Genomic DNA, 20,719 nt, shown 5'->3' with positions numbered 1-20,719 from the left:
TTCAACTTGCAATTAGTGCTTGCATAGTAGTACAATATGTAGTACATGTAAGGCAGATTCCATGATGTAATTTTGTCATGGGATCAAAGGGAATTGTGATTATGATGTCCCCAAAGGGTTTAGCGGTGACCATATATTTTTCTAGGAGCAACCTAAAGATGGGTTAGAGTCTCACTGGAGTTACTACATGTATGATTGTGGTTGTAGCATATCCTTTGTTTTTATCAAGAGCTACACGTTGTAGCTAGACATGTGTTACAAAGATTGCTCGTAGTGTGTGGCATTTTGCAAGGGTTTGTAGATGGCATACATTGTAATTACAATTATAAGTGCATTGTTGTGGTGGTACAGTGAATAAATTGTACACTTCACCCTTCACATTTTAACATTGGTTATATATTTATGAGGGCAATTCCGCGGTAACGGAATTACAAATCAGAGAATTTTGGCTCATATTCTTTCACCCTGTATACAAGATTGATTACTTTGCCTTCTCTTGATACATTTAAAAGATGCAGAGGTACTCACACTGTCACCCCAAATACAAATTTGTTAAATGTTCTCACTTGGTTGGTTACAAAGGAGGTCTATGTGCGACGGTAACGGAATTACCAGAAATTTTAGTCACAACTTCAACTCTGACTTTGGGAGTTGTTTCTCTGAAATCTATAACACATACACTGTAGGTTGTTGTCTGATTTCATCTTTGATTGTATTGACTTCAATTCAGTTGTATTGTTTTTCAAATATTTCATCACATTTTCAAAGCAGCAAGCTTTTTCCCTATGAAGTCAGTGGTAACGGAATTACACAAATGGTAACGGAATTACGCCTTCTGAAATACACTGGAAAAAATACACATTCTTGGTACTCATGTATTCTGAAATGTCTTGATAAAGATTGTGTATGCCTTTAGCTATAATATAACCACTAAATAAGTACTCTCTAGCCTTTGACCTTGAACTGGTACAAGTGTATAGGTGCCAAATGAGTTTTTATTGTCAAAAAACATAAAATGTTCAGGCTAACGACCGTGATTTGAAGTCGTAACTATGTCAATCAATATCGCGTAACTTCTAAGTACCACATCCATCAAAATTTGTCTACTTTCAAGTTAAGAATTTCACACTCTGCAGGTAAATGACATCTAAGACACATGGTAACGGAATTACGCTAGAATAGCCCTACACAAGTACAATTCTATAAATCCAGTCAGCAATACTCAAACTTTCTTGTATCTCTTTTGTTGATATCATGCAAGACAGATTTCTCTGTTTTCTTCTTCCTAAATATGCCAATAATTGACAATATGTGTGAATTACTTACAAGTATTGTACATATATATTATGTGCACATGCATAAGAAAATAATGAAAAACTGTCCGGATTGACAATGAATTTAAATCTAAATCATAAAGTGCCAATTTACCGTGCAAGAGCACAGTGTGCAGCCCCATCATTGAACACAATGTTTAATATTAAGGATGAACACTAAAGATGCTTGAAACTTTTAATTTGTTAAGTGAAAAGATGCAGTTGTGGTTCAATGACAAATATAACAAATTACAATTCAATCATAAATAGAAAAGAAAATTTTCTTATATGATTATGGTACTGCACCAGTGCTTAAACATTATTATCTACAGATATATGTTGTGGCATATATTAATCACTAAAAACTTGTGACATTTTGCTAATAGCTGAAGTTGCCCCCTGGCATATAATGTAGTGCATAATTTGATAATTCCCTTACAGTGTAAGTCCTACTTAAGCCCACCAAAATAAAATGAACTAAACTAAAAGGAAATAGAAAACAGCAAAATAACTTTAACAAACTACAACTTTTACAACCATTAGAGTCCACCAAATTCTGTTACAATGTATTTCATAGAAAGGTAAGAGGGCCTCTTTTATCCATCTGCAGCTCACTGTGTTAGAGTTAGATTAATCAACCTGTGAATAATGTTAGTATTTACTTCTGACCACACAAAATTTCCAAATGACATCTTCAGAAAAATAATCATGACCAGGCCTATAAATTTCCTACAAGTTTCCTGTCTTGTCTTTCTTCTTTGACTTTGTCTATTTTCTCATCCTGAGTGTTGCCATAAATTTACTCACAAGAAGTGTGCATCTTCTCTTTTACAGTAAGTTGTATTTTGACTGCCTGAAGGCAAATTATAAAATACACTGTAATGCCACTTGTATTAAAGGAAACTAGATTGTACAGCAAATGGTAACATGAAGAGTAAAGGTAGAAGTAGAAGCCTATTGACTTTAATTTTTAAAATCTTCTTAGGATGGGAAAGTCTAGGCCTAAATGTTACATTTTTAATATAGAGCTGTATCACAATTACCGACTGGGTAAATATTCATCACAAATGGTGTTTTTGTCTTTATTCCTTCGAAAAAGAAAGGATTAAAGAACAAATTTCAAAGGGTAGCAGATGCTCTGTATCAAATGGGCATGAAAATCAAAATAGTGGAGGAAAGATCTAAGAAACAGATGAAAGAAGGTCATAGTCATACACTTACCATTAAAGATAAAGGACTTGAGGATGAAAACAGGACATGTTCAATAAAAGGTCAGACTATCGACTTGGTGATAATAAAGCCTTTAGCATACAGAAAGATCAAAGGTGTCACATTCAGTGGGCATCCTGTGTCAATTAATGGCTTCTATCACATTGTGTATGATCCTTCTCTTAAATTCTTGATCTTTGCTCACAAAAATTATCCTGTTCATTTCTCTCTTTCAGTAGCAGTGCTCTCTTTTCCTTTTAAAGAAATTTTATGTCCTTCCTCTTCTTTGTAACCTTTGTTCAATTTATGCTGCATCACACCCATTCAATAGTCCCTCATCACTATACTTAGATTTTGTATGAAACCATGAGACTTTGAAGCAAGAAAATATACATTGATATCTCAGAATTCAGTATGATTTTGAACATTTGAGAATGAGTATCTGTAGCAAACCTTATAAAGTTATCAGTTAGCACAGTCTCCATGTACACATGTAATTCTTGTACATGAGAAAAGGTGAAAGAAGGGAGGAGACTTTCAGCACAAGAAGTCTTGTCAAGCGTGTACCCTGATGTCAGGACTCACTGTCAGAGGCATCCAGCTACACTGTATGCTGAGTCATGTCAGTGTATCATACCATACAGTTTCACTCCTTTACTGCCAATCACTAACACTGTTAAGCTCAATAATAATGCCCTGAAGCTATTTCATGAACAGTTCACATACATATTGGCACGAAAGTAGGATATGTCATTCTCTTCCATATTAAATGTGCGTGTAATTCCGTTACCATGTAATTCCGTTACCACAATTACAGAAGAACTGAAGGAGATATTTCACAAAATGTTTTGTGACTTTTCAGGGAGTCACATGTAGAGAAAAAATTTACAAGGGGAGAAAAAATCAGAGATTAGTTTGTTCAGGAGAAAACTTTTTTCAATTTTATGGTAACGGAATTACGTCAATTTGTCAGTAGATTTTGAAACTTTCTCCAAAAAATATCATAATGAGAGTGACTGAATGCTTCATTACATGTGATTGTTGAAGCATAGGAAGAAAGATGTGGAAGTATGGATAAAGTAGAGAGATATTTAAGTTGTTTCATTTTAAATTTTCATTTAATATTGTAAACTTTTAGATAAATACAATAAATAGTCTTCCAACTTTAAAAGTGTGTACAACAAAAACGAGGAAAGTTATTAGAAAAGGGTTTTTTGTTTCCGTAAATACAACAATCCATCTGTACGGGAAACTGAAATTTCTGAGCATTTACTTAACTTTGAATTTTGCTGTTTTTGCCCTTCCCATACGGAATTGCCCATAAGCATAACATCACTGGGGTAACAAGACCTCTTATCTTCAAAATGTCAAATGTTCAGGAGAGCAAAATAAAATGACAGCCACAGCACTTTATCAAATGGGATATCCCTTTCTTTTGACATGCCATGGTGGTGTAATTTTTTGGGTAAGACAGCTAGGATTTGGACATGCCATCACTTACATTTACTAACCATTAATCCATAAAAGTACTGTAGTTTCCACCAAAATTTGAGAAGCAAGTTCTTGTCAACCCAGCAACGATAAGCACCATATTTATGGCCCTCAGCACAGATTAGTTCCGTCAGAATGTCTTTTTACCCCTCATCCATTAAGATTTAATTTTTTTTTTTTTTTTTTTGGGGGGGGGGAAACTAAAATATAGATTAGGTGTGTATGGACAATTTCTTAGTAATAGTATATTTGCAAATGTCTACCCAATTATCAGGTAAATGTACACGTACAACTGTACATTGTAATATGCATTAAACTGTTTGTTCAGTCTGTACAGCATTTTCACCCAGTGCCTGATAAGGCGCTACCCAGTTACCTGGAGACTACTGTATGTCATCTCTTGAAACATGCTGGACATGAAATTTGACCATTGACCATTTGCCTCTGAAAAGCAAGTGGATATATCCATGATCATCAAGAGGTGTTATGACCTGACCTAGTCCTTGGCAAAGGTCCAAAACAGTCCACAGGAACCCAAGTAAAAGGTTCATATGCAGGACTTGGAATCAGTTGAGTGAACTTGATTTTGAAGGCTGCTGCTTCACACTAATGTATGTACCGTATGACATGTCTTGCACAATTCTGCCACATCCAAATTCAGCTTTGGCCAATGAAAATAGTTATTATGAATTGATCCTTGGTCTTTCTGACACCTACACACTGTGACAGCCAGCAGGTAACTCATTGACAATTTCCCAAATCTCATTGAGGTAATGAGAGACTACCTGATGGACCACAGTCCAATCTTCATCAGCTGGTCTGAGATAAGGACTGCGCTTCCTCATCGAAATGCCATCTTTGACATTAACCTGCTGATGATGGTTTGATTTTGCTACATACTGTATATGCCGAATATTTCGCGAGGTTTTTATTTTCGCGAATTTCGCGAGTCAGGTGCTATTCGCGAAATTAAAGACACTCGAAAATATTGTGTCTGATCCCGATGTGGATGTGACGTATGCGTGTACACTTCTCTGTTCAGTACAAGACTCCACGATCACAAATTTAACCACTCATGAAATCATCCAGAATTTCCGATTCGCGAAAATTTAAACTCGCGAAATATATGGCGTATACAGTAATGTACAACACGCATTTTCCATAGACACTTGCCTGTGTATACTTGGGACTCATCTTCAATGGGTTAAAGCACTCGGATACCTTCTTTGCCTGAGAACATTCTGACTGAGACATTAAGTCTTCAACTCAGGAACTGCCTGCTGTGCCTCAATTCACCACTATTATCCATGGAGGCTTGAACTAAACCCAATTCTTTTAAACCCTTGAAAACGGTTTCGGGCAACCAAACACCAAATCAACAGAATTTACATCATCACACAAATCCTGGAGAGCTCAACAAGTCAGGGAAAATTCCCAGGAACTCAAACCAGCAACTGCTCATTTTCATCAAACTTAACTGGTTTCTATAGAACAACTGGCGACGCAGAAACCCTATCTCTAGCAAGTCTTTACTCAACAGGAAATTAATGTCTGCCATGGGCAACTCTGTGACGACTCCAACACACAGGAACATTACCATAAACTAGGTCACATTTCAAGTCAACCCTATACAAGGGAACTGACATGTAATTGCAATCAGCAGCTTTTATCCAATTATGGATACTGCATTTACTGCACTATCTGGTAGGAAGGTTATATCACCTTCCACCATCAATAGTTAGGTTCACACGCTGTTCCTAAACTTTAAGTTTAGGGCGAAAACTTAACTCTTGATGATTAGCATGTAATTTAGCACCGTGTGGACGCACTCGAAAGTTAGCAATCTCAAAGTTTAGTCGATGATTAGAACCACGAGACATCTTAGGGCGTACGCTCTCTCCATGAGCCACAAGGGGTCCCCACTCGTAGTTTCGCTCCGTGTGGACACAATAATCAGTGAGCTTGTGAGTTAGCGTGAACCTCTCATCTCGTTTGCTGCGTAATTTTGTATGAGCACAAGGTCATCTAGCAAAGACTCTGCACCTCCATTGTAATCGATTTTCACAAGATAAGAAAGGCTTTATGAAGTGTTAAAGAGCATAAAATTCTAAGAAGAATTCAAAGTTTATTTGATGAAAATGGGTTTTGAAATGGCTGAGATACATCCAAAAACAAAGTAAAACAAAGCGATGCTAATGATAGGTGCAGCCCACCTTTTAGTAGGATTGCTTTGTTTTGGATATCTTGGCCATTTCAGAATCAATTTTCATCAAATAAACTTTGAATTTCTCTTAGAATTTTATGCTCTTTCATGTTTCCTAAGAGGTTTCTCATTATCTCAGAAAATCATCATCCAAGAACGATATGACACCTGTAGCTCCATCTCAACCAAAAACTACCTGAAATCTGAAGCCCCATCTCAACCAAAACTATACCATCTGTACCTTAAAGCTTGATTTTTGGGGTCATTTTGTGGGTCTGAAGTCCATTTACACAGAACTCTGGATTTATTGGCATTAAGCAGTCACATCTTCACATTTCTTTGCAGATTCATTCAAATTTGCCAAGGAAGTCAATTATGGGAAAGTCTGGCCATATATTTGTTTTTCATCACAGTGCCTTTTAAGTATTGCAGCTTTCCTAGGCAAAATGGTAATTTGAGTAAATCTGCTTACATAGTACGTGTATGTGCACTCTGCTAGCTACATGTACCTACACAATTAAAAGAAAAAAATTCTTCAAGTGCAGGTACAGTATATGGGTAGAAGAAGGTACCCAGGCAGACTGATGGCATTTCCTTCATCAATCCATCTTTTATACAAGATAAAAGAAAAGGTTACGCTCTGTACAAAAACTGGATGAACATTTGCCAAAATATGCTTCTGAATGAATGCAAAAACCTACTTGTTACTCAAGAGAATTCATTCAAACTTGGTGTGGTATTGTTTAGACTTTGTAGGGAAACTATGATGTACTACTTTACACAAAAGATGGTCATTTCCCACGTGTTCTTATATGTTTTTGTCATACATGGAAGTATTCAGCTGCAGAGATTCTAACTCCAAGCATCTCTCAAACTGGAGATTATCCCGCCTGGACCTCTTTCACAATAGCAAACTGGAGACTCTGCTCACACGATGTGAACAATTCTGTGTACCTGGTATGTAGTTACAATCGTGTAGTTCACATCATGAGCACAAAGTGGGACATTCTTTGCAGTGGAGGTCCATTGCAGGGCCTACTCAAGGGCCCTGGAAGCTTAGGGTTATATGCTTTCTAGTTCTATATCTTACTTAGCCTTACCTGCTACATTCCAATCACAAAATCTAAGTTGGAAGGGAGAAGCAATTCTGAGTTGGAGAAAATCTTAAGTGGGAGACACACACCCAGGGAGGGATAAATTCAATCTCATGGAATGGGAGAAATTTGAATAGTGGCCTCAAAGCGGGAGAGTTGGAGTGTCTGCAGCTTGGTGTGGGGGATACGGCAGTGGTTAACCTCAGCATTGAATAGTCAATACGCTCTGTAATGACAGGACTGCATTTATTACATTAGCAAACAATTTAAGCAAATGAAAAGAAATCACATCCTTTGTAACATTGTACAGAGTATGCTTTTAATGAAAAGTACTTGTGGTAGGTGTCATTCAGTGTTGGAAGTCAATGCACAAAGCATGTTTTTGTATTAATTTCATACACAGTGTTTTGAAACTGGCTTTTGGTTTACAATGCAAAAGCTTGCTTCACAATAACCATAGATTGTACTAGAAAATCTCACTCAGAATTCTTTCCTGCACTTTGTAAAGATCCGTGTGATCTGGTGACTCCTATACTTGGCATGATATGTATAATTGCAGATCTTGCCAATGTTGCTACCCTACAGTACATCAGCAGGCAGATGTTGCAATCTCCTGTGGTGTTGTGTACAGTGCTAGCATAGCACATGTGCTGGCATAAATTATTTCACAGCCTCATACACTGAATGCCTGCCAGATGGACTACCCCATAGACAGTGGAAATCCCCATATGTTGCAAAATGTATGGGTTTTATAATGTCCCATGCTATATGAGTGCTCAGTAGGCTTACAAACTGTATGTACAAAGATGGGGAGAACACATAAACCAGGATGCCATGTATTTCTGTCAAAACAAGCTCTGATCTCAACTTTTTGTTTCTTCCTTAACAACTACAAATATATCTAATTTCCACTACTGAGCATAATATTGTAACACATACACTATACTGAGCATAATATTGTAACACACACACACACACACAAACACAAAATGTTCGTGGATCATTACAAGAAAAAAGTTCATTGATCTCAGGTGAGTCAACTAGGGATGGACAGAATGAGAAAGAGAGAAAGAGATATGATAGATTTGGAGAGAGAAGAAGGGGGGGGGGGAGTTCAGTGTTGGTAATGTGAATGATGTACATGTACTAACTGATCGCTGCTATGGAATAAAGGCCCTTGACTACAAATGTTTTCTGTTGCCATCAATATTCAAACTTTTAAATATTCTCTGTAGTTTTTGATGGGTTTGGAGTTAAAGAAATGATACAAAATAATGTAATTGATGAAAAAGTCTGTTATGACTAAGTGAAATAGCCTGCATGTCATTCATGCCCATGCAGAATTATCTGTTTAATTGCAGTGGAGGACAAAAGTCACGCTGTTACCCTTAAAGGCGTAACAAAATCCTGTACAAAGATCTTCCAATGAGATGATGTAATTTGTTCCAAATTGCTTTCCAATGAAGTTAATGATGAAAATGAATTGAAACCTACTTTACACAAAAACCACACAAAATGTTACAATTTTAGAGGGAAAAGTGCTCTTATAACAATAACAGCATGACACATAATGGTGTGACATATTGTTCATAATGAGCATGTTTCTACTGAGAGCACCTGGCATCACCTGGCATCACCTCGAATCACCACAAATTTTGTCTCCCGCATCACCTCGTATTTTACGACCACTCGAGCTGTTTCTACTAAGCGATAAAATACGCTGTGATGGGAGGTGACGTGCAAAATGCGGTGAATCCGGAAGTCGCATATTTTCAGGTCACAGATCGGGTCACGCTGCCTCTGCACTGCCATTTTGTGGTAGGCACTGAATTTCGTTTAGTCTTTCCATTCAAAATGCCCTTCACCAATATTTCCTGCCACTTGGTTATTAGGAATCGTTGCAGGTCTAACGTTAGGGTCCAGTTGATGCTCTCTAGGAGCTCCAACATACTAACGTTAGTATTCCAGCGAAAACGAATTAGGGAATCTACAACTTCGAGACGATACGATTATGGGAAAATGAACGCAGTGTAAAAATCAGAATATAGGCCTATAGCCGAGTATAATAGGCTGTTGGGCACGCAAATCATAGACGATGGATGCACGCAATTTACATATGTACCACCTCATGTATTTAGTAGGAGTTGGTACAAGGCATGATGTGTACGAAACTACGGTCGCTGTGTACACAAGTATCGGGGTGTGCGATGAACTGATTTGAAAAGTGCGGGCGAAAGCTCCCAATAATTCAAGACTTCTGGTACACCGCAAATTTCGCTACGCGGTGTGTTTCTACTGAGAATCGTCCCTCGCATCACCGCGCATCGACCACCTCAAAAGATGGACGATGGAGCACCTCGCATCACCGTGCATCAGCCACTACCCGATCTGTTTCTACTGAGGAAAAATTTGAGGTGTAGCCACGCATCACCGCGCATCACCGTGTATCACCGCGAATCACCTCGCATCGCCTCGCATCACCTCGAATTTTCATCGCTCAGTAGAAACACGCTCTTTGATGTGACATACAGCTGTATTGTTTCATCATATATATTTTAGTATGTACAGTATTACACAAAATACACAAAAATACTTGCAATTTCTATAACACATTATATTTCTAGAATATGGGGTTGACAGTACTTCATAACATGATACTGTATTACTCTAATAATGCAATCAAAAGGATAAAAATCCCAATTGTTATCATTTTCAGCATATTGTAAAATTTGGGCGAATTTTTTCCCCCAGAGTAACTGGCCATTTTCAGGGATAAGATGACCGCAACTTCCACACTAAATTATAATAACAAAGATGTATTTTTTTTTAACTCCTCTTTTTTTGTGGGGCAAAGCATATCACACATGACTTAAAAATTTTCCCTCTGATATCTCATTTTCTGTGGAATTGCCCAATTGGTCATTTAAACCACTGAATAACAGTTGCAATTTCAATTTAAATACTTTAACATGTCTGTTCTTGTTGTGTGAAGTTCTTATATGTGATTGCTTTCCCTGCCTGTTTGTCATTTTGCCTCTGACGAAGATTCTGCTAGGATCGAAAGCTCAGGCCCCTTTTGACTCCATTTTACTTCATTGGCTCGCCTTCATTGGATAAGCAGTTTTCAGCAGCTTTTTTTGCTACTTTTACATTTACATACGAAATAGCCGAATTTAAGCTGAAAAGTATGTTTATGCATGCAGATTTATAAAATTACCGTAAAGTATTGCATACTGTGGTCCATGTACAACATGGAGTTACTGATATTGAACTCCCAACTTGGTGATGATGCATGTGTTTCACATACTGCATATGGAATGAATGAGAATTTTAACAGGATATAGGGCCTATATGTGGAAAAAAAAATCTACCAAACTTGAATGATATCAACTCCTGAAATGATAATTGAACAGAATGAAGGTGTGATAGTGCAGTCTCATGACTAGCAGTGAAATTGTATCATTCAATGAATTCATAGTGTGTGTGTGTGTGTGTGTGTTGGGGGGGGGGGGGGAGGTCCCACAACATGCTTAAATCCTGTTTCCATAGTGCATTCCTTTGAGATCCTTGGAACAATTCATATGTTCCCAGTTGTCTAGATATTTCATCCTCTCTGTCATTACTTTTGATAAAACCATTGTAGTTAATCTGTTCCTCTGTCCATCTGATGTGTTTTGTGCTTCATAAGCAAGTTTGTTTTGCTTTTTTTTTCCTCCTGTTTGTCCAGAAAGTCCTGATGTGATGGAGGGGTATCAAGATAGCAGGAGTCTTGGGCTGTAGTGCCTCTTCCCAGTCTACACACCTGTCATGGATGTGGCTAACAAAGAGCAAGGTACTTCATAGAAATGCAGTCTGCGATGATGCATTCTTCATCACATACATGCAAGGCATACATGTAGAACAGTGTGTGCTTGTGATCTAGTAATTTACTTGGTGGTTTGTGCAGTACAACTACTTAATTGCCTAACTAATTGTATTCTAAGAAAGCTGACTAAATCATGGACAGCACATTACATACAATATGTACAAAATTGTATTTGTCCATTGTTGTTTATCACTGTGATGCTGCTGCCAAAAGATTTAGGATTGATAAAAGCAAAATTGTTGAAATGTTTTTTCCATTTTATGCCATAGCCCTTAAAGGGGAATTAATCCCAAATATACATGTGGATTGAGTGAATGCAGCAATATTAGTAGAACATATCAGTGAAAGTTTGAAGAAAATTGGACAATCTGTTGAAAAGTTATGAATTTTTGGAATTTGGTGACGAGACCACTGGATCAGAAGACTACTACAGATCATGACATCAAATATGGACTAACATATATAAAGAAAGTATAAAGAAAATTCCACAAAATAGCATTTCATATGAAAAGTACACATTCCCTGAACTTGTCACTGACATACATGTGTGACATGGGTAATATTATCCCCCCTGCTTTCTGAAAGAGGTAAGTCTAGTGATCTTTCATTATGCTAGAAAAGTGAAAAAATGTTTCATTTTCTTTAGATTTTCTTTATGTGATCCGCTACAACAAAAGGATCCAAAAGTTGGGGGAGGACAATTTTCTGAAAATGACATGACGTTATTCCCTTACTCTTCTACTTTAATTTCATATAACACAACTCATAAAAGTACTCGGTTGCGGAGATATGGACGATTTCATTAGCGCATATCAAGTGGTTGAGGAAATCTAGAAAAACGCTTTGAAAGTTTTCCTTCCGACACTAACATGATCGAGGGGAGGCGAGACAGTTTTCACCGCTTGACAATAGAAGGTATTTTCTAGCTACCTCCGCGATGTTCATTCAAGCTTAGCGCCAGCGGTCTACACATGACCAATCAGTAATCAGGATGCCATGCACTGACCAATAAGATCACTCCCTCGTTGCTAGGGGCGGAGTCCAGTTGCAGCGCTAAATCCAAATCTTTGGACACGTTTCTGTAACATTGAAAGTCAGAAAATCATCGCCCAGAAAAACTAATTTCTTGCCTTTAGTTAGATCATTTAGCTTCAAAACTTCGGCAGGTGATAGACAAAACATTACACTACAAAATTATGCCAGAAACAGAAATCCAATTGTTTTGACCAATTTTGTTGATGTGACTTCAAACTCGATTTTCTTGGCTCAGCTGTCGGTGACTTTAGGATCCTTTTGTTGTAGCGGGTCACATATGATAGTCCCATATGTGATGTCATGATCCGTAGTAGTCTTCTGATCCAGTGGTCTCGTCACCAAAACTTCAAAAATTCATAACTTTTGAACGGATTGTCCGATTTTCCTCAAACTTTCACTGATGTATTCTACTAATATTGCTCCATTCACTCAATCAACATGTATCTTTAGGGTTAATTCCCCTTAAAGGACTCATTTTCATGTACATAATGTATGCCATGCTGTTCCATATGTAATACATTATTGTGTTCTAACAAGTTTAGTTGGGTTTGTATGCCGTTACTACTTTCTTGCCTTTCGATTGCAGCCAGGGATAGTCCAGTACCTACGGAGGAGGAGCTCCAAATCACACATGTTGTCACTGATACCCCTGCTCCAGACGAGTGTCAGGAGAGAGCCTTCAAGACAGTTCCAGAAGGGCTCAGCATTCGACCAGCTGCAGCCAACAATGCCTTAGGAGTATGGGCTACCAAGGATTTTGAGAAGGGGACTAGATTTGGCCCATTTTGTGGTGTCCAGGTAGATGGAACCACTGGTCAAGAAAGTAGCTGTGCATGGGAGGTATGTCAGTCACACTGAAGACATAATAAGTGAAAGACCTTGTGTGGAACCTCCCATTTTGAATCATTACAACCTGACATATTGACTGAATATGCATGTCAGTATTCTTATATTCATAATTTGAAATAATTCCTAACATATTCTGTTTGATGCAATTGGGGATGGCTCTCAAGATTCTGTTGTAGAGAGCCATGTCTTTACTGTAGTACCTTTGCTCCCAAAGGGTGCTTGTGTGTGTGTGTGTTGTTGTTGTTGTTTTTTTTTTTTGTGTGTGTGTCCATTCTTGAGGCTTTTGTAGATCTTCTTGACCCTCGGACCAGGCATGCTGCATGAGGTATAGATCCACTTCTTAGACTGTTTGTAAAGTTTCTGCTATCTCATTTATTGTTTGTCAACAAAATAATCTGAACATTGCTTCTTCTGGTCTTGTTTGGAATCAGAGCCTGTAACATTCTCTACAAAATATGCAGAGCAAATTAACACAAAGTAGTGTATCAATGGATTGACAATGGGTAATAGCAGATATTTTGTAAATGCCATTTACCAGGCTCTTTTTTCATGTAGAAGGTGTAAATGTGTATTCTTTTTAGCTCACCTGAGCCAAAGGCTCAAGTGAGCTATTGCGATCGCCCTTCGTCCGGCGTCCGTCGTGCATCGTCCGTCGTGCGTAAACTTTTAAATTTTTATCTTCTTCTTGAAAACCCCAAGACCGATTTTCATCAAACTTGGCAGGTAGCATCCCTAGGGGGTTAGGAACTCAATTTGTTAAAATGGGCACCATGCCCCACCCAGGGGGCCCCCAGGGGGCCCAAACCCCCCAAAATTAAGGAATCTGTAAAAATCTTCTTCTCTAGAACCAGAAGTGATAGAGCTAAGTTAATACTATGAGTTAGTACATTGATGACTGCAGTTTCAAGTTTGTTCATGGCAGAATCAGGGGTGCCCCCCTTGGGACCCAGGGGAGGGGGGTGGGCAGGGGTCCTAATGGGGCCTAAATTATACATTTTCATCTTCTTCTTGAGAACCCCATGACCAATTTTCACCAAACTTGGCAGGTAGCATCCCTAGGGGGTTAGGATCTCAATTTGTTAAAATGGGCACCATGCCCCACCCAGGGGCCCCAGGGGGGGGGGGGCCAGACCCCCCCCCAAAATGAAGGAATCTTTAAAAATCTTCTCTAGAATCAGAAGTTATAGAGCTAAGATAATACTATGAGTGAGTACATTAATGACTGTAGTTTCAAGTTTGTTCATAGCAAATCCAGGGGTGCCCCTCTTGGGGGCAGGGGGGGGGGGTTGGGAAGGTCCAAATGGGGGCCTGAATTGTACATTTTCATCTTCTTCCTGAAAACCTCATGATGGATTTTCATCAAACTTGGCAGGTAGCACCCCTAGGGGGTCAGGATCTCAATTTATCAAAATGGGCACCATGCCCCACCCAAAGGGCCCCAGGGGGCCCCCAATCCCCCCAAATTAAAGAATCTTTAAAAATTTCGGCCCTTATTATACATTTTCATCTTCTACTTGAGAAGCCTGGTCAAATTTTAGTAGAGCTGTGAATAATTTAGATAGTGACTGCGTGAAAGGTGAACTTGCGATACTCAGGTGAGCGCTAGACCCGCGGGTCTATTGTTTACTATGTCTGAGAAATGACAATACTTATGGATATTTGTAGCTGAAGTAATGGCTTTTTATGCATCCGCCACGAAGTATTGCCGGAGGCATTATGTTTTCAGGTTGTCTGTCAGTCCGTCCGTCCATCCTTCCTTCTGTCCGTCCTTCCGTCCGTCCTTCCGTCCGTAATCAATTTTGTGGACAGCGTTACTAAAAAAAAACTGTGTGAGGTATCCTAATGAAACTTTGCATATGAGTGGGCAAAGTTGTGTCTATCAACTTCTGAGTGCACATGCTCAAGGTCAAATGCTCAAAATTTCACTATTTCCCCATATCTATGCAATGCCTAAAGGTATTTTCATGAAACTTAGTGTATACATGTACTACCAAATAAAGATTCTCCAGAGAGAGTTTTGGGTCATGAGGTCAAAGGTCAAGAGAAAATGTCAAAATTTCACTTTTTAGCTCACCTGAGCTGAAGGCTCAAGTGAGCTATTGCGATCGGCCTTCGTCCGGCGTCCGTCATCCGTCGTCCGTCGTGCGTCGTGCGTAAACTTTTTACATTTTCATCTTCTTCTTGAGAACCCCATGACCGATTTTCACCAAACTTGGCAGGTAGCATCCCTAGGGGGATAGGATCTCAATTTGTTCAAATGAGCACCATGGCCCACCTGGGGGGCCCCAGGGGGGCCCAAACCCCCTGAAATTAAGGAATCTTTAAAAATCTTCTTCTCTAGAACCAGAAGTGATAGGGCTTAGTTAACCCTAACTAGGCCGGACTATTTAGGTAGATGATATGGGCGGGGGGGGGGGGGGGGCCAGGCCCCCCCTCCAGATCTCGGCCGTCGACACTGCGATTGCGACGAAAATTGGCACACACATTGCCCATGATGTAATCAAAAGTACCATGAAGTTAATTTTTTAGAAAAGTATCATTTATGCTAAATTATGCTAATTTATGCATAATGATGCATGAAATCAGACAATTTGGTATAAATCACTAAATAAAGCTCAAAACAGGCACATTTTTTTGTGTAAATATTCTTTTTAGTGTCCTTAGCAAATTCAAGAGAAAAAAATTGTGCAGTTAGAAAAAATTTCTGAAGTATTTTATTATTTTTTAATTTTCATATGTATTTCTTTGTTTTTTTTACTTTATGTTTTTCATTGTTTTTTCGATGAAATTTGTCCACGACATTGTTCCGAACAAGAAAATATGTTATTTATTGATTTTACTCAATAAAACCCCCAAATAATCATGCTTTTATGAAATTTGCCTGTAAACACAGTTTGCATTGAAATTGTACACGAATTCACGTTTTTTAGCAATTTTTGGTCTGACATGCACGTACATATTTATGCACAACTTCGGAACCGTGCACCCGGGCATTGCAAATTTGGTGTCAAAAGATGCGGGAGACTTGAAAGAAAAAAGTCATGAAACGTCACGGCGATAGCTTTTCGCGATAGCGATACATCGCGCGAAACGTCGAGGGGGGGGGCCTCGGAGGCCCCCCCGGCCTAGTTAGGGTTAATACTATGAATTAGTACATTGATGACTGTAGTTTCAAGTTTGTTCATGGGGGGAATCAGGGGTGCCCCCCTTGGGACCCAGGGGAGGGGGCTTGGGAGGGGTCCTAATGGGGCCTAAATTGTACATTTTCATCTTCACTTTGAGATCCCCATGTCTGATTTTCACCAAACTTGGTAGGTAGCATCCCTAGGGGGATTGGATCTCAATTTCTTCAAATGGGCACCATGGCCCAAACCCCCTAAATTAAGGAATCTTTAAAAATCTTCTCTAGAACCAGAAGTGTCAGGGCTTAGATAATACTATGAGTTGGTACATTGATGACTGTAGTTTCAAGTTTGTTCATGGGATTGGCGTAATCAGGGGTGCCCCCCCCCCCCCTTTGGGACCCACGAGAGGGGATAGGGATGGGTCCTAATGGGACCTGAATTGTACATGTTCATCTTCTTTGTGAAAACCTCATGATGAATTTTGAGCAAACTTAGCAGGTAGCATCCCTAGGGGGATAGAATCTCAATTCCTTCAAATGGGCACCATGTCCCTCTCGGGGGCCTTTTAGGCCCCCCCCCCCCCTCCCCCACATAAAGGAATATTTGAAATCTTCTACTCTAGAACCAGAAATGGTAAACAAAGTTAATACCATGAGTTTGTACATTGATGACTTTAGTTCCAAGTTTGTTCATTGCAGATCCAGGCCTGCCTGCCCCCCCCCCCCTTTCCACCCTGGAGTTGAGGAGGGGGATCCATATGTGCAGACCTAAGTTTCCAATGTTCTCAGGTATGAGTGTGCAAGAATGCATGGAAGGTGAAATTGCGATACTCGGGTGAGCGCCTGATGCCCGGGTCTCTCGTTTTCTTCATATCTCGCAAATGGTTCAAGGTATCTTCATGCAGCTTCATGCATGTACTGACCAGCAGTGATTTTCTAGGGAATTTAAAGGTCAAAGGTCAAGGTCAACTTTTTCCCTCATACTCCGTTGTGTATTAATACAATGCCTGCAGGATTTTTCTTGAAACTTAATGTATGTATGTAACATGTATTACCCAATAGAGATTCTCTGGGAAGTTCTTGCCTAAAGGTTAAAGGTCAGGTGAAAATGCGAAATTTCAGTTATGGGCAAGTACAAGATATTGCACACCTTACGTATGGGACATTCAGAGATTTCAAGCCTCAGAAAAATAATCAAAAAGCACTTGGATTCTAATGTTTTATCTTCAGTATGATGGGTATCCATGAGAGGAATATTGTTGTGAAGTTTGATGTCATATGACCTTGGGTTAATTTTTTTATTATTAAGAATGTACCAACTTACGTATGAGACCAGAGGGAAAACAGAGTTTTCAAAATAAAGTTCAAGTTAAAAATTCTCTGAAAATGTTTTAATGATTACCTTGTCTTCTGCTTTGAAGAAAGGTACAATAGTGAACCGTCTTTGAGCAAAGTTTCACTTCAAAGACGAAAAGCATAATATCTTGTCAATGTTAACTTAATTAACAAATGTACACCTTACGTATGGGACATGGCACACCTTACATTTGGGACAGCTGTCCCCAATGAACAGTAAGCATTTACAAAACTAATTCTGAATTTCTCTAGAGCTTCATATTCACTTCTATGGATGAAATAACAACATGTAACAAATAACAAGGTTCTAAGTGGTGCCACTTTCCTGGTCCAGGTACTCAGTATAATCCAAACAAATAAAAATTACTTAATCTAATTTAGTTTTCATTTATGTTTGAAATTATTTGTGCATGCGAGCATTTATCTCACCATGTACCTGTATCTGCAATATACCTATCCATATATAATTTTTTCCCCCTCAAGATTACAAACTATGCTAACTAAACCTCTGATCTAGACATAACATTTTATGCCAAACTGCTTTTTTTTTAGTCAGTCTGCTTTGAAAATCCACTGGACAGTACTTGTTTTTATTCATGGACCTTTATCACATAAAAATATTTCACAGCAATTAACATGCATACCTATCTTGCAGTACTTGTTTGTAAACAGGTAGCTGCAGTTTAAAATGGGTGCTTTCAACAGCTCTAGGCTCACTTTGTAACAGCTGAATACTTTCTTGAGGACTGTGTAATTGATTAATATGCAATGACAACTGTACATGTACACTTATATGCAGTACTACAAACAAGTATCATCAAGCTTTGTCTGACCTTAATGATATCTACAGTTATCTATCACAGAACCCATGAATTATACCAAACACAAAATATGATAGTCAAAGTTAACATGTTATTACACTGTACTTAAGATAGACATTGGAGATAAATGTACAAGTATCTTGGCATCTTTCATAGCAACTGTTTCTCACCAAGTCTTCCATAACGCAAACATACAAAGTACAGTACATTGTAAACTAATATGTACAGCAACACTTTCAAGATAGTAACTTGAAGATCTTCTCCTAGAGTGTATTTGATGCAATACCTCACATATCATAAGTTTAGAAATTTGAATTGATTTTATTAAACCTAGAGTTATCAATCATTAGTACAAGATGATGCATGATGATGATGTGTATATGTTGCTTTATGTGATTGCTTACCAAAGGGGTTTCAAAGTGCACAATTGTGTGGACAATTATGTTGTACAATGTACTTACTTGACACTAATGTAGACTGTAATGTAGATACTGAAATTTAAATTTGTTTCACTCACTAACTTCAATTTCATCAAAAATAAGTAGATTCCTTGATTTTTGGTAACTTGGTTATTAGTATATTGTACTTTAACGACAGAACCAAGATAGTAGCATCCTATTTCATAAGCAAAACAAAACTGAACTTAGTGTTGCAAGACTTCACTTACTAACTTCAGTCTCCTCAAGAGTAAATAGATTCCTTGATTTTTTGTTATTACTTGGTTTTAGAACTTCTACAACAGAACCAAGATCAGTAGCATGCTACTTCATTAGCGAAACAAAAGTGAACGTAGTGTTGCAAGACTTCACTCGCTAACTTCAATCTCCTCTGAGAAAATGTGTATTCCTCGATTATTGATATTTGGTGTTTTTAGTACTTCTACAACAGAACCAATATCAATAGCATATTCTACTTCATCAGCAAAACTGAACTTAGTATTACATGACTTTTATATTTTTTTCATGAACTTGACAGTCATGGCATCTTCTGGAGTGTCAGATTTATTCAACACCTGCCCCACAAATGTTCTAGCATGAGTCTTTCCTTCTACATCAACTCTGGCAATAATGAAGTTGCCTGTTTTCACTTCGAGTGGACTTTCTCCAAGACCTTCAACACTGTCTTCTTCAGGATCACTGTTGTCTTTGTCTTCAGGGTCATGGTTGCCTTCATCAGCAAGTTCACTGAATGTGGTTTTATCATCCAGTTTAGAAGAGCTTGCTCCTGTATTCAGCACTCCAGGAAGTACAGTGTGTTCCATCATTGCCACATCACTCTCAAATGATGTTTTGACAGCAGTGGCCACCACACCAGGTCTCAATGGATGCACAAAGTGGAGCTTGTGAGTTTCTGGCACAGGACCGGAGTTTTCCCAACGTTTTGCAACTTCTTCCAAGTGCACTTTGATTCGTTCTCTAGTAACATAGAGTATATTGATATCGTTGCAGAGACCAGCTGCAACTTTGGCAAATTGTTCTGCATCCTTCACAACTTCTTTGTTTCTCAAGACTGCCAACCACACTACCCTTTTGACTGTGCCACCCACCCCACCAACTGCCCCCTTCCCATGAGCAGTTTCAAAGTATGACCAATCCATTGTAGCTGCATAGTCAGCCTCATGGAAAAGTATGTTCGCAAAGCAGAACCGGTTCTTAAACTGGCTCCCAGCACCATCAGACCAATAGTATACGTGGCATATAGGAATGGCAACTTTGTGGCTAGGTCATTGAGAAGTATCTTGTTGAAGGCAACGACGGCATTCTTTGTATGAGAAAGATCATCTGAAACCATAGTGTAGCAAAGATGCTTGAGTTCTCCTTCATGTTTGTTGTACACCATGACAGTAAACAGAGAACAGCTGTCAGAATGCCAGTGGGCGGCCATTATTTCACCATGTTGTTTTAAATTGTAATTTTCAGAGAAATCCTTGTGTACAATGATTTCTCCTGGCTGAAGGTTCGACTTGAGCTGTTTCATTTCTGCATGTTGACGGAAGACATTGTACACATGTCTAGCGAGAGGTTCCATTTGATGTTCCAAATCATCCAGTGCTGATGACAGATCAGTGTCGACTTGCTGCTTAATCACTTTGCCATCTACATAACCCCACTGGTATTAGGTAATGTTTCTAGCTAACATATCATTATCCAGGTTGATAGCAAGGTTGTCTATGAATTTGCCAACTCCACAGTCCTCACAGACCCTGTCAATACATCCAGATCTGCTGATTCGGCTGACGTCATCACGTTGATAATAATCTTGTACGTGCTTCTTCACCTCTTCTGTAATTCAACCATCCCGCTTCTTGCGATCTTCAAAGCATAATCTCTTACGCTTAGGATTGAAAATGGCTTCCTCA

General features: G+C 38.8%; 2 protein-coding genes across 2 annotated transcripts in view; one reads left to right on the top strand and one right to left on the bottom strand.

Annotated features, from left to right (window-relative positions):
* The window catches only part of LOC140229441 (uncharacterized), a 50,249-nt gene that overhangs the window by 4,396 nt on the left and 25,134 nt on the right, over positions 1 to 20,719 (top strand). The window contains exons 2-3 of the mRNA XM_072309695.1: positions 11,038 to 11,142; positions 12,797 to 13,050. Coding sequence (XP_072165796.1) covers positions 11,118 to 11,142; positions 12,797 to 13,050 — 279 coding nt within the window. The 5' untranslated portion in view covers positions 11,038 to 11,117. The remainder of the gene's footprint in view (positions 1 to 11,037; positions 11,143 to 12,796; positions 13,051 to 20,719) is intronic.
* LOC140229440 (dixin-like) overlaps positions 1 to 20,719 on the bottom strand; it is a 236,782-nt gene that overhangs the window by 212,364 nt on the left and 3,699 nt on the right. The gene's annotated exons all lie outside the window — the stretch shown is intronic.

The sequence above is a fragment of the Diadema setosum genome, chromosome 6 (assembly GCF_964275005.1).
Source record: "Diadema setosum chromosome 6, eeDiaSeto1, whole genome shotgun sequence".
NCBI lineage: Eukaryota > Metazoa > Echinodermata > Echinoidea > Diadematoida > Diadematidae > Diadema > Diadema setosum.
This window is presented reverse-complemented; position numbering and strand designations above follow the sequence as displayed.